General features: G+C 31.0%; 1 protein-coding gene across 2 annotated transcripts in view; it reads left to right on the plus strand.

Annotated features, from left to right (window-relative positions):
* The window catches only part of LOC129963964 (sine oculis-binding protein homolog), a 115,714-nt gene that overhangs the window by 67,134 nt on the left and 34,640 nt on the right, over window positions 1-13,940 (plus strand). The window contains exons 1-2 of one of the 2 annotated variants that reach the window (XM_056078597.1): window positions 2,822-3,004; window positions 10,060-10,252. In XM_056078597.1, the coding sequence (XP_055934572.1) occupies window positions 10,078-10,252 (175 nt within the window). In that variant the 5' untranslated portion in view covers window positions 2,822-3,004; window positions 10,060-10,077. Of the gene's footprint in view, window positions 1-2,821; window positions 3,005-10,059; window positions 10,253-13,940 lie in introns of those variants that run through there. The other variant, XM_056078596.1, reaches the window with a different exon arrangement.

The raw sequence follows: 13,940 nt of genomic DNA on the forward strand, positions 1-13,940 counted from the left end.
ATAGCTGCAAAGCGAAGATAACTAAACAGATAAAATTCGATACTCAGAATTAACATCTAGACACTTTTCAAATTTTGAGCGAAATCTATATTATACTATCTGTTAGTCTATACTTGAAGAACAATGTAAACATAGCTCAAAAATGCAGTGGCTAAAGTATATCAAATTTAGTATGGGATTTTGTGACTACATGTGCAGTTTTGTGTCGAATGTTTGTTTTAATCGGTTGAGATAAATATATTAAATGTCAGATACTATTAACCGCATGTGAAGGATTAATCGCCAAATAATTTACCAAGAATTGCACTGTAGATTCAGTAAAATTCAAGCCACAGTTTAATATTTCGTAACTATTGCATTCCAATGCTATGCAAGGCATTCTCTGGGTAGTACCTTTATTGGAGAGTATGCCAGAAAGTTTTGGGAAAACAACTTCCTCTGTATTTATCCTAATCGCGTGTTATGTAAAAATCTGAATTCATAAAAAGTAATTGTTCAAAAATGATAAACTAAACGCAGTAAAAAGAGAGGTAACTGATCCTGGCTACTGCTCCTTTCCTCTTTTGAAGCTTTCACTCAGTATTTTAATGCTTAAAGCACTGAAAAATTGCATTTGAGAAATATAAAGTTTGCTTCCTTTTTGCAGGAGTTTTATGACTTCTGTTGCCCTTTAGCGTGCACAATTAAAAAGAATACCACAAATCATATAACTATCAAACAAACGGAAAATAGATTGATTTAAATTATTGCTTTTGGAAGTGACAGGATTTAATCAAAGTTCAAATAGATATGGACCCTTAAACTTAAATATACAAAGAAAAGGGACAGATTTTATATATTATCCTTTTTTAAAAAAGAACAGATCCAAACGCCGGCGTCCTGGCTTAAGGGTAGCGCGTCTTCCCCGTGATCTGGGCGTCCCGGGTTCGAGTCCTAGTTCGGGCATGGTTATTCTCTACCCTGTGTTCTATCTGTGAGATGTGTGAAAGAACTCCCTTGTAAAAAGGGGCTGTGCAAGCGAGTGTGTGAGTGTCATCTTCATATGAGCTAGAAGTCAAGACTTCTGCTCTCGTTGCTCTCAGAAGCTACTGCACAAACTTCGCCAGCGGGCCTGTCTATGGCAAGTGCCATAAGTAACAACAAGAACAGATTCAAACAGTCAATGGAAATTTGACAGCGAACAGCTAAAAATGACCGCATCATTCTTCATCCGGGGCAATTCGAATATAAAATTAAACTGATTTCATGATAAATAAGCAATATCAGTTTTCTGAATATTGATTACTAAAACTGAAAATCGAAGACTATGACAACAAAAGATTTGAATAAATTTGAACATAGAATCTAGCTGAAACAGCAGAAAACTGAATTTGCTGGGGATTTGAAAGAGGGTGGTTGCTTTAAAAGAGAAAATTCATGGTCGATTGAATTAATAATTGCTTTGCACGTAAAAGGAAGGATGCAAATGGGATTTTTTTCTTAAAGTTTGGAATTACATGCTTTTGTTTTGTTTTTGTCTTGTTGTTCTGCTTGCTGCAATACAGTTTGTTGTGTACAGTATTGTCAATCAATTACTTGTTTATTTTATCTTTTGAAATAAGTGTAGCCTTTTTTTAGCTTAAGGGGCTATAGAACCTTTAAACCTTTAATTTTTCGAATAAAGTTTTTAGGATATAATTTGATAGCTGTAACCTTTTTGAACATTTTTTTGGTATTGCACATGTGTGTACGTTAATTGGTTTAAAATATATAGTCAAAAACATGAAGGTCATTGTTGACTGTTCACTCAGAAACACTTACTTTAAAGTCATTTTTCTCAGAACTACATTTTCAGACATTGAGCGTAGGATTAAACAAAAATGGTTCATCGTATCAATATGAAATTTACCACATTTGTTTATTCACACATAATAAAGAAAATCATAAAAAATCAAAGTATTATTATGTGTACTTTTTTTCAGTTCTTCAACGTTTCAGCTAAAAAGGTTTTTTTCTTTTTAAAAAGCATTATGTTTTTACGACATAAAGAGTAAAATTACTCCAGTAAATCTATTAAAATATTTATCACTTTGCATTATTATCAAGCCATTCTCCTTGGGAGTAAATAGGGGAAACATTTGTTAATACATGTTGCTTATTTTCTGAAAAAATTCGCTCGCAAGCTAATTCTGTTTTCGACAATTTATACAGAACATGTTTTTTTTACATATACTTTAATTAATGAAAATTGTTTTATTGACTTAAAAATTCATGATTATAAGGTTAAATTTCTTATAAAATTGTGATAAAAAATCTATTAAATTTAAGAATTTTTTCGTGTGTAAGGGAGAATTGCATTTGACTAACTTCCAAGGTCTGTTTTAGCTGTTAAAGGTTCTGTAGTCACTTAAAGTTGTTTCTCCATAAAAATAAACTAAACTTTGTTTCGGTTGCATTAAACGTTTTAATTATTTAGTTCAGCGACACCGTTTTAAAATTTTTCTCTGGTAAACAAAATCTGATTCCAACTCATTATCTCAAGCCATTTCTTGGACTTCATGGCACCTTTTAGTTAAACGTGCTTATTGAAACCATTACTCTTAATTTCGAGGCTGTTACTTCGTTCGAGTTCACCTTCCTGGGAGGATCGGTGGCATAACCCGCAAACTTCTTCCAAACATAATATTGCGACATTTTCTTGGCAAGCAATTCTGATAGCTCATTGTGACGTCAAGGGAAACCTGAGAATGGAGTCCGGCGGAAAAATAAGTTGGCTGCCTTCGCCAGATGAGCGACATTCACTAGCGGATGATGATACGGGGGGATTGTTTTTCTTGACTGGGTGAGGGATACGGTCACCCAAGAAGGGTGTAACCTCGCTAATTTCGCCTGCCAGACCAGCATTTTGTGGAAAATGAGGACTTGCATTCTTTTACTCACTTTTTAAATTAAGGATATTCATCTATTAGCTGTGGTGAGTTGGCCAGTAATAAATTATTGGAGGACATATATTCAGCACAGGCAGGTAGGTTTCTAATTAGTTGAATTTCATTCAACAAATAATAGAATTCTACGACTTCTGTACAAAGGTGCATTTCTTCCTTTAATCTCATTATATTTCGAATTATTCTATTCATAAATATATATATATATATATATATCCAAAAATATATTTTTAGAAATTCAGAAAGACTTAAAGCGTGAAGATTCAATAAAATTTTGAGATTAGATTGTTTCCAGCTTAAATTTTTGCTATGCGATGAGACAATTATGCGTATGGTTGATCGGAACGTGGCTTACATTTTCAAACTTTGATGTTTGGAAGACATAATAGCCTTTTGCAATCCTTTGGAGTTTTGAAATTGTCTTGGCATGACAATGGTTTTTGTTGGCAATGGATTTAATAAGTAGCATTTTGAACACGGACCAACGTTATCGTGCATGTATAATTATTAGATGTGAACACAGTTTAAATTTAAATACTATGTTTTTGATATACTTTTGTTTTGTGTATTTGTAAGACAGAAAATTAAACCATGGTTTTTCTCTTGTGCTAATTTGTGAAGCAAGGGTTGGTTTATATTTTTCATGACTTTTATTAAATACCAATAAATAGAAATTACACAGCCACAATATTTTTTTTATTTTCAGTTTCTTTGTGTATAAAAGATAAAAAACAAAAGATCACATCAGATGAAAAAAAAAAAAATGCTTATTATTATTTTTTTTAAAATTTCTTGTATTATTTCTCAGAAAACACTTAAAATTTCTGTAACCCCTTTTAACTGCTTGTAGTAAACTACATAGATGCATTATGTAAATAAAAATTTCTACAGATAATTTAATTAAACTTATAGCCAATTTCAAAAAAAAAAAATTATCAGAATACTGGAATACAATTTTGGTAACAAAGTGCGAAGCATTGAAAGTACAAGAATTGTTTCGTGAGGACTAAAAATTGACCACATTTCCTGTTTCTTTTACCTGTGAGCAGTTGCTCAAAGCCACCGAATCCCCGAGATGTCGTGTGGAGGAAAGAAGTTGCACATTGCAGCGGCAAAAGTTAAAAATATCCTTGATTTTAAGCCGCCTAGTAACTTTATTCCACTTCACGCTTCCCTCTCACTTTCACCCTGGGTTGTGCAACCAGAAGCATCTCTCTATCAGCACTCGCTAACATCTGTTTCGTCCATTTCGGCCCCCGTTCAATCTTCCCTGACACGAACCACGCTCGCCTCATCCAGAATGAACGAATATAAAAATAATAATGCGAACAGAAAAGAGAGAAGAATTATTTATGGGAGTTCCTCGCTGAATCCGCAACTTTTCTTCAAGAACTGAAAACAAAATAAAATTCTTTTCTGTTCTTTGTTATCGTCTGCGATGGGTTTCTTTCTTCTTTTTTTTTCTGGCAGACGATTCTGAAATGGACATAAAAGATGTCAGCTTGAACGGACTTGTAATTCGTATCGTTTTATTACTTTTTTTCTTTCTTTCTTTCTTAAATTTCACGGAAGGATTTTTTTTTTTTTTAATACAAAATACGGTTTATAGAAAACTTGCGAAAAAAATTCATAATGCAGTCTTTCACAATTCTGAAGAAGTGAATCAATGTTGTTGCTATGGCAAGATGTCGAAACATCGGCTTATTCCGTAACATAATATATAATGGATTTTTATTAGCAGATCCATCCATCAGTCCGCATGTGCGTACGATAACTCAAAAACGCATCCAGCTAGGTAAATGAAATTTGGATATGACTTCATTACTGGAATTTTAGACTTGCATCGACTTTTTAATCAAATCTCTCAAGTGCTGATTGTTTTTCAACTTGTAGAAACCCCAGAAACAATATCTTTCTTGCTCATGCTTTTTTTTTTCTTTTTTTTTAGAAATCTTATACTGAGAGAATTCAAATAATTATATATTCCTTGTTTATTTTGAATTTTAAAAAAATTAACAGAAAAAAGAATGAACTCTGTTTAACCATTGAAAAATGGAAATTGATAAGTATTTTTGATTATTGAGAAAAATTCCATTTTAATTTTTAAAAATTGCCTTTGTTTGTCTCAAAAAATATGCCCAGAAGCCAGCAATCTTAAAAAATTCAGCCAATATCTAGTGAGAATAAGAAACTGTAATGGAAATTTGAACAGACAGGAAATGAAAATATCTACAAACAAGGTCATCCCCTCGGCATAAAACCAAGTGGTGGTGGTGGGGGGGAGGTCAATGTCGCACCTTTTACCCCATGAAAGGAGAAAAGGGTGTGACATTAGCAGTTCTCGTAAGAAAAGTTTTTTTCTTCTTTTTCTTATGATAGATGAGAATTGTTGACTTGAAAGTCCGCGAAAGAAAGCAAATTGGACCTCCCTGATATGCAAACAAATTTGAAATAAATAAATCCCAAGAAAAATATTCTGAAATTCGAACGAAAGTCGATTTGAATTAGAACATGTTAAGTCAACCATCTAACTCTCCGACCCGCCCTAAGGCACACGGATTTAAACCATAAAACTGAATGACCGGACCGCCGCAACAGCAATTGGCGGGAACTGTGGTTGAGTCCTAAGGGCCGTCACCGGCCACGGTACAACCCTCCCCGAAGGAAGTACGTCCCGTCATCGATGGGAGGAGCCAGATCCCCCACCTATTAGTGTACCCTCCAGGGTGGCGAGATCCAACCACCATGCCGGAAGCATCTCATCCTCATTTCGAGGTGCCCCCCCCCGAGGGTCTATTAGAACATGTTTACTTTAACATTAGAACATGTTAAAGTAAACATCCTTGTAAATCAAAATTAATAACATAATTGTCTATTTGGTCCAGAAATAAACAACAATCAATTGACTATAGTTTTCTCAATCATAATTTTTATAATCTCAATTAGGTTTCTTTCGGTTAGTAATAATATTTGAATAATTAGATATTGCTAATCATATTATAACTTAAAAAGTGCCTTTGATATATCGTTTTTTTTTTCAGTATTATATATATAAAATTGGAAATTTCCCGAATATCACGCTTTTGAAATTATTTATGGATTTTTCGTTTTAGCGTTTCTATTCGTGCTTATTTCTTGCTATGTTTCGTTTGACTCGTTTCATTTTCGTCCAGTTTCTTTTTTTTTTTTTTTTTTTCAAAATGAGGAAAAAAATTTGTGTGAATTAGTCAAAAATGTAAAAAAAAAAAAAAAAAAAAAAAAAAAAAAAAAAATTGCCACTAGCTTAACACTGCGATATAGATTTTGAGCCCTCCCCCTCCCCAATAAGTCTCGAGTCACGAGACGACTCCCTCCAACGCCTGTGCGGAAAACCGTGACAATTATTTACAAAATCAAGTGAAAGATCTTTTCCCAAGGCCAACAGAACTTTTTCTTTGCTAATTTTAAATTAAAACATCAAAAGGAAAGCATTTAAATTTAGTCATGATTGTTTACAATGACTTCACTAGGATGCACAGTATAGCGAAATTGTAACAATCTTTCTAGGGGATAATAAATATTAGCGAACAAGAGTTTGAAACCCCTAGGAAGATTTAAAAACCATTCTGAAGAGAAAAAAAAATGCGCATAAATTTGTTTCCTTGTTAGAAATATAATCAGTTTTCGTGATGTTATAATGGCATCATATTTGTTACTGGGCATATAAGCATATCTATGTTTTATTTTTCTCGGTATTGTGTCTTCTTCTTTTCTCTCTAAAATTAAAATGGCATCGTGCTGATGAGATATCTCTCTCATCTGAACACAATTGAAAATGAAAAGGTTACTAATTCAGTAGTCCACTTATATACTTTAAAATAATACGTTGATTCAAATTAGTGGACCAATATTGTAAAAGAAGAACATTTTGATTTCATTTTCATTTATTTTATTTGTTTATTTCACTTTTCCTTTTTTCCCCTCTTGTATATGAAAAGTTTAAATAAAGCTCATTTTTACTACAATTCTTCAACAGATAATTTATAATCAAATTAACTTTTTAAAATTGCGATTACAATTTCCAGTAATGTTGCAATAGTTTTACTTATTTGTTTTCGATATTCTGAATGTGTCGAAATCTAATGGGATTTAACACTCATTCCGTATCATAACATCATTTGCCGCTAAACATCGAACAATCCGTCATCATTTAAATATGAACGAGTTCAAGTTGAGACCTTGATTCGCCTAAATCGATGTGACTATGAATTCGATCAATCTTCGTTCGTATTTCATGATTGCGTTTTCTTTTTTCCATCATACAAATCTGTCCGGTTCAAAATTTCATTCGTTTATTGCTTACTGCCATGTACAAACATACTATTTTGACAATTAGGGTCAAGTTATTATTGTTGGCAAATATGCAGGATGTGATAATGTAGTGATGGCAAATACGCATTAATGTTTAGAAGCGTTACTCGGACACGATATTAGAGTGGACAATCTTGAATAGATATAACCCTCCAGCTACACATTCCATTGATTACTCAGGGTAGAAATATATCTATTTTTACTGCACCTCCAGATATTAGTAGACTAGTAGATTCATCTTATGCAGTGGATGACTTTCAACTAAGCAGGAAATATTTATTATACCATAATATCTTTATATAGGATATTATAATATGGTATATAATATCCTTATTTAAAATATTCGTGTTCTTCAGGAAGAATTCTGTTAGACATTCCGAATCTATATACATATATTTCTATCATAATGAATATTTCAAAAATTCTTTAACGATATTCATTAAAGAACTTTTGAAATATTGATTATAATATAATAAATATTTCCTAGCTAGAGAATTAATATTTCACCTAGGGCCTCAAGCCTAGAAAAATGCCGCAAGTCGATCAATTAAAATAATTTTTTTTAATTGGCAAATAAATAAGTTTGTAAAATATATAAATTCTAAGAATGGTAAATTATTAATATGAATGTTTTATCAAGTAAAATTGGTCTTGCATCTCTTATTGTATTTAGTTATTAGAACATATATAAACATCGAACCTCTGCAACATTAACATTGTGCAGAAATGTAAATGTCAGGAAATCTGAAGTGATAATAGATAAAAACTAATGAATTCTCACAAATTTAATCAAATAAAAAATAATATATTAAAAATATATTGAAATATGAAATTTAATTTATCAATTTATAAAATGACCTCAAAACATGCACTACCTAGAACCACAAAATTCTGAAATTCACCACTGATTGTAAACCATTATAGCATTATTTATATAAAACTATTAACTTTGCATATAAATAAGTTTCTTTTACCGCAAAAGTATATAGACCTATATAGAAAGTTCGTCAGACTGCTAACGAAGGACAGAATTTTTTAATTTTTAAAGTCTATTTTCAGGAATTTTTACATCATGAATCAAAAACAGCATTTTAATAAATAACATTAAGCAAAAAAAAAAAAAAAAAGAATTAACGAAGACATTATTTAAAAATAAATGATATAGTACCTGCTTTAATTTCATTTAGAGCAAAAGCAATATATGTCTTGCAACTTTTAGCTATCAACTGATTTACCTGAAATAATTATATTTTATTTTAGTTAATTCATTGCATGCCACGTCACGTTGTATTGAGAGATTTTTTTATGGGTGTCTGCTATGGTATACTTCGGGAAAAAACTTTTAAGAATGGTTTCTGCAGATGCAAAATAATAAAATATATGAACATCATGTCCTAATATGCATGCGAGTAATAAAAATAAACTTAAAAAATTGATACAACTAAATCAGTCAACCAATCATACTTCATGTTATATATTTGACGTCAAGTAAATGCTAATTATATATTTAAAAAAAATGTCGTGGTTCCCAGGGAAACATTACCCACTTGAATGTGAAATGCAACGTGTCAAATGTCTTAAGTATGACTTTATGTTCATGGTTCCCTCAACTAAGTGTTTTTAAGCGTCAAATTGTTGCAAAAATCAAAGTCTATTGAATAGCCTTACATCTGTTTCTTTTATTTGTGTATAACACTTTTCTTTGTGCATGAACCGAGTCTAATGGCATCTCAGTACCTATTTAAAAAAAAAAAAAAAAAAAAAAAAAAAGCTAAATGTCTGAATAATCTTTTTCAAATTACACTGTATCTTTTGAGGTAATACAATTTCGCTTTAGGATTCCTCGTGAAAATTACTCAGGTAGTTAAGAGGATATTTTCTTCTTTAGTTTTCAACAATGGAAGAAAACCAGGCGGTTAAATATTTAAAGATTGGGGAAAACGGATTGAATTTTTTTGTAACAATGAAAACGATTATTAAAAAAAATGCAATGTCTAAAAAAAAAAAGTCGAAATAAGAGAGAAGTAGCTAGCCCATTAAACTGGTGTAAGTAAAACAGTTGTTTAAAATGGTGTAAAAATATATATGGATTAATATTATGGGCTATTATCGAAAGAAAAAAATCCGTTGGGATCACGCTTGGTTTTTAATTGATTACAAATTTTGCGAAATAGCTCTGAGATACACATTTTTATCCTCCAAAGCGTATCTGAGTCAAATTTAGTAACTCTGTTTCTAACAATCTGCCTTACAGAGCATCAATACATAGGTATGCATGTATATTTTCCTTTATTATAAGTAGAGATATGATGAATCTTATTTTTGGGCCTATAATCTTTTTCATGGCGAGGGGTTTCCTCTAGTAGATTTCAAATTAAGGTTGTTTAATTATATTAATGGCCCATTTTGAAATATAATGAGATGTTTTGAATCATTTTTCATCGTGTTCAGATAACAAGGATAAGACCCAAACGGGTAATATCGATTACCGCAATGCTAGACAAAGTGAACTTAACTTCACATATTGCATGTTAATATTATATAATTGTGTTACTCACTTATCAGTTTTAAGGGGCATTGCAAATTAAAAATTGTATAGAGAGTTTTATTTCACTTATGGAAAGGACTGAAAAAGTCTTCCATTTTTACCTTGCTACAACACTAATTTCATGCATGGTGATCTGGAAAATATGCACCAGGCAAAGTCACTTTTTTATTTATTTATTGTAGAAATTATCAATTTTTATCGGAAATTTAAAACGTCATTTTCCTCGTTTTTTTACAGGACTATGCGGAAACAACAATGAATGAATTACTCGGCTGGTACGGATACGACAAACTGGACACGAGAGGACTAAACCTGAAGCACCTCAACCAGCACTTCCCCACGTCTTCCTCGTCATCGAGTCCCTTGCGTCACGATGAGGACTTCTCCGAGGACGACACGGGCCTCTCTCGATCCCCGCAACCCGAAAGCGGTAAGTGACATCACTACATTTGAAACTCACATTTCTTGAGTGGCATCAAAATGGACATTTACCTCTGCAGCAAAAAATATGGGAGGTTTATAAATGAATATCCCAATTTTGAAAAACGAAGTATAACCTTGTTAATCACCAGAAGCTACAAATAATAGCTGAAAATTTAAATTCCACACAGTTATAAGTCTTCATTATAAGTATCTCCACAAAATACGATTGATATTAAGACGATACAATGACTCATCTCATATTCTTTCAGTATTTCTATGGGATGCTTTGAAAGCCTGTAGACATGCTACATGTCTTAAGTTTGTCAACGTCAATTGGTAGTGGGGTTACAAATACCTGGTATTTGATGTAGCATCCGAAAAAAAATCAAGTATCGCCATATAAACATAATTGCATCTTTTCAAATCGTCATATCATTCATGCAGAAAAAATTGTGAAATGAATTATATATTATCTTTGATATCTTTCGAATTTCTGAAGGTGCTCATGTTGAACACTTATTAATAGTGTGGAATTTAAACTTACAATTATTATTTTTGATTTCTGGTTTAAAAAAAAACAAAAAAACAACAACAAGGCTGTATTTTTTTTCTCTCTCTCTCTCTTTTAACAGACCTGCTAAGTTGGCATAAAAATTTATAAACCCACTTATTCTAATTCAATGTAATAAAGAGTCACCATATTAAAAAGAAAATTGGAAATATTGGCGAGTGATCAATCTCGACTTGGGGGCGGGGAACTGCTGGCTTGAAACGCAGCTTCATCGGAAATCATCTATGTATGGTGGCCTTAATCTAACATGAAGTTTGGAAACGGGGTGATGAAAATCATAAAATTCTCTCCAAATTACCCCTCCTATGTTTTCGAAATGGATTTTAATCTATAACTAAATTAAAGGATATCATTTCCTGTTAAAAACTAATGATATACTCGATTTAATTAAATCGGAGTTGAATCAAAGTTTTACAGCAATATCTGACTCTGATTGTTTTAATATTTATTTTTGATCGTTCTCATGTAATGCTTTGAAACTGTGTTCATAAGGTTGATTCCAAATGATACATCCAGAATGTTGAATTTTTTTTTCAAATAAATTTTTTGTTACCCATCGTATTTCTAATTAATTAAATTTTATTTAAATTATGTAAATGACGAATTAAAATATGTTAAGAATTTTTCTTTTTAAAATCCTTGGCGTAATCATAAATAATAATTTAAGAATATTTTTAAGTATACTTTTCATTGTTTTAATTATCGCTTTAAACACCGTAAACGCCTGTAAATTTTTAACGTAATACAAGACAGTTCACAAGGAAGACAGGCTTTCAGAAAAACCGATATTGTTTAGTTTCGTGTGAGTATATAAATAAGTAACTTAGTTGCTTATAATAAACAACGATATCTAACCTACCAATCAACATACCTGAAAACCTACAATTAAATCAAAACTGAAGTAAATTACTGTTTAAAAATCTTGTTGTTTTCAAAGATCATGGTTGTTCTTAATTCTGCTACCATGATGAAACTCCAAGGTATTTCTAGTGGCCTTTTACTAACTTTTAGAATAGGATCCATGTAAAAACAAGAAATTTTAGCAATAGAATATGGCAGTACTCTGATTGTCAATGAATTAAGCAAAGGAAAAGGATATACCAGATAAAGTATACGACAGAGGCTTAAGAAATACAATTTTCAATACAGTACAATACATTTTATTCCTAACTAGTCACTTCTGACTGGAGCTGGTTCAATGGATATGTTGGCTATATTTAAATTCAGATAAATCGTTTGGATATATGACCGTATCATGATTGACCGTATTTGGATATATGACCGTATCATGATTGACCGTATTTGGATATATGACCGTTCATGGCTATGACCTGTCAAATTCTCTGACATTAAAGCCATGTTATTTTAACTGTCTTGCTTGTTTATTGCGTATACGAAACTTTCTAATGACGACCAGTCTCGTCACATTATAACACTATAAAAATATAAATGTGAAGTTTATTGCAACATGAAAATATTAGGTGTTTTCTAGATTTCTTGGTACTGTAAATTACTTTTTTATGTGTCTCGTAATGTAAGTAATGTACACAACGATGTGTCCCGTTATGTACACAAATGTTAAACAAACCCCTTCTTTTTTACCTTTCAACAATGTAAAAAAAAAATCACTCGATCAGATAGTTGATGAAGTAATAAAAATAGTTTGAGCTACAAAGTAACAATGCAATTTATTGTTGAAATTTTTTTTAAAATTGCAAAATTTAACAAAAATTTACACGATTATTAAATTAATATCATTAAAAAGACAATTTTTTAAATTCATTTTTGTGTGTTAATATTTTTTTGAAGCTATCGCGGATAAACGCAATTCAAATTCTAATTAAAATTTCCACAAAAATCGCTCCAAGGTTCATATTTCCACCTTCCAAGATTCATATATGCCAAATTTTGTAGTTGTACGTGAAATGATATAGCCTATAGAGCGTCAACACACACACATTCATTTTTATTATTAGTAGAGATATTCCAATGTCAGAATATTTAAAAAAAAAAAAAAAAAACTCTGTTGCATTATATTCGTGTAGACGAATTAACACTGTTTCGTTAATGCTTTTCGTCTGCCAGTATGCCTGCGCAATAAATCTTGCTTATTCCAAGCACAAAGGAAGATGCCTTCATCAATATCCGCGACAGCTGTTTGATGCGTTATTTTTGTATCATTTATCCTGAAGGGGAGAGGAGGATAGTTAAACTGTCTCTGAAATATCATCACAAGGTCATAGGGGAATTAATGATGGGGATTTTCTCTGGTAAGTTCAGAATCAGTAACTTCGCCATATTCATATATGTCTAAAATGTAGAGTTCTGTATATCAGATACGAATATCTTATTCTCCTTTTTTGCTCTTAATATTTAATAAGTAACTTCAGTTAATTATGCTGGGATTTTCTGATTGAATTAGCTGGATGTGTTTCTTATAGTTCTTATCTTATAGGAGATATTCCTATCTCTTTTTATATATCTTCTTCTTCTTTTTTTTTGTTTTAAATATTTAATAAGTAATTTTAATTATATATGCTGGTATATTTTATACCTTATGCTCATTTTTTGATTTTAATATTTAATAAGCAATTTCAGTTAAGTTTAAATTACCCGAATAAGATTTTTGTTCAAAATATTCGTATTTCCCTTTATATATCTTATATTCCTTTTTTGCTTTTAATGTTTAATAAGTAATTTTAGTTAATTATGTTGATATTTTCTAATTGAATTTGCTGGTTGTGTTTTAATTCTTATATTTATCAAATTATATAGACATCAAACTATTTGAAAATCTAAAGGAAAATAATCATCCATTCGAAATTTCGGATTTTTAATTAATTTTAATTTTTTTTTTGCGTTTCTTTTTATTATTATTATTATTTTATTCTAAGCGCTGAATTAAGAAAGAACTCTCGGAAGCTCTGAAAGTTTTTTCATTTCTAAAAATGTTAAATCATACTGATTCAAATTTATTTAATTAAAAACATTATTTAATCAAGTATTGCTTCAGTTTTCTGTTAGAATTTCAATATTCATCTCTGAATATTTCTTTCAGTGCGAATAATTCTAGAATTCTACAATCAAATTCAAATTCTTCTTTTTTTTTAATTATCCGAATAAG

This window comes from Argiope bruennichi, chromosome 3 (assembly GCF_947563725.1).
Source record: "Argiope bruennichi chromosome 3, qqArgBrue1.1, whole genome shotgun sequence".
Classification (NCBI taxonomy): Eukaryota; Metazoa; Arthropoda; class Arachnida; order Araneae; family Araneidae; genus Argiope; species Argiope bruennichi.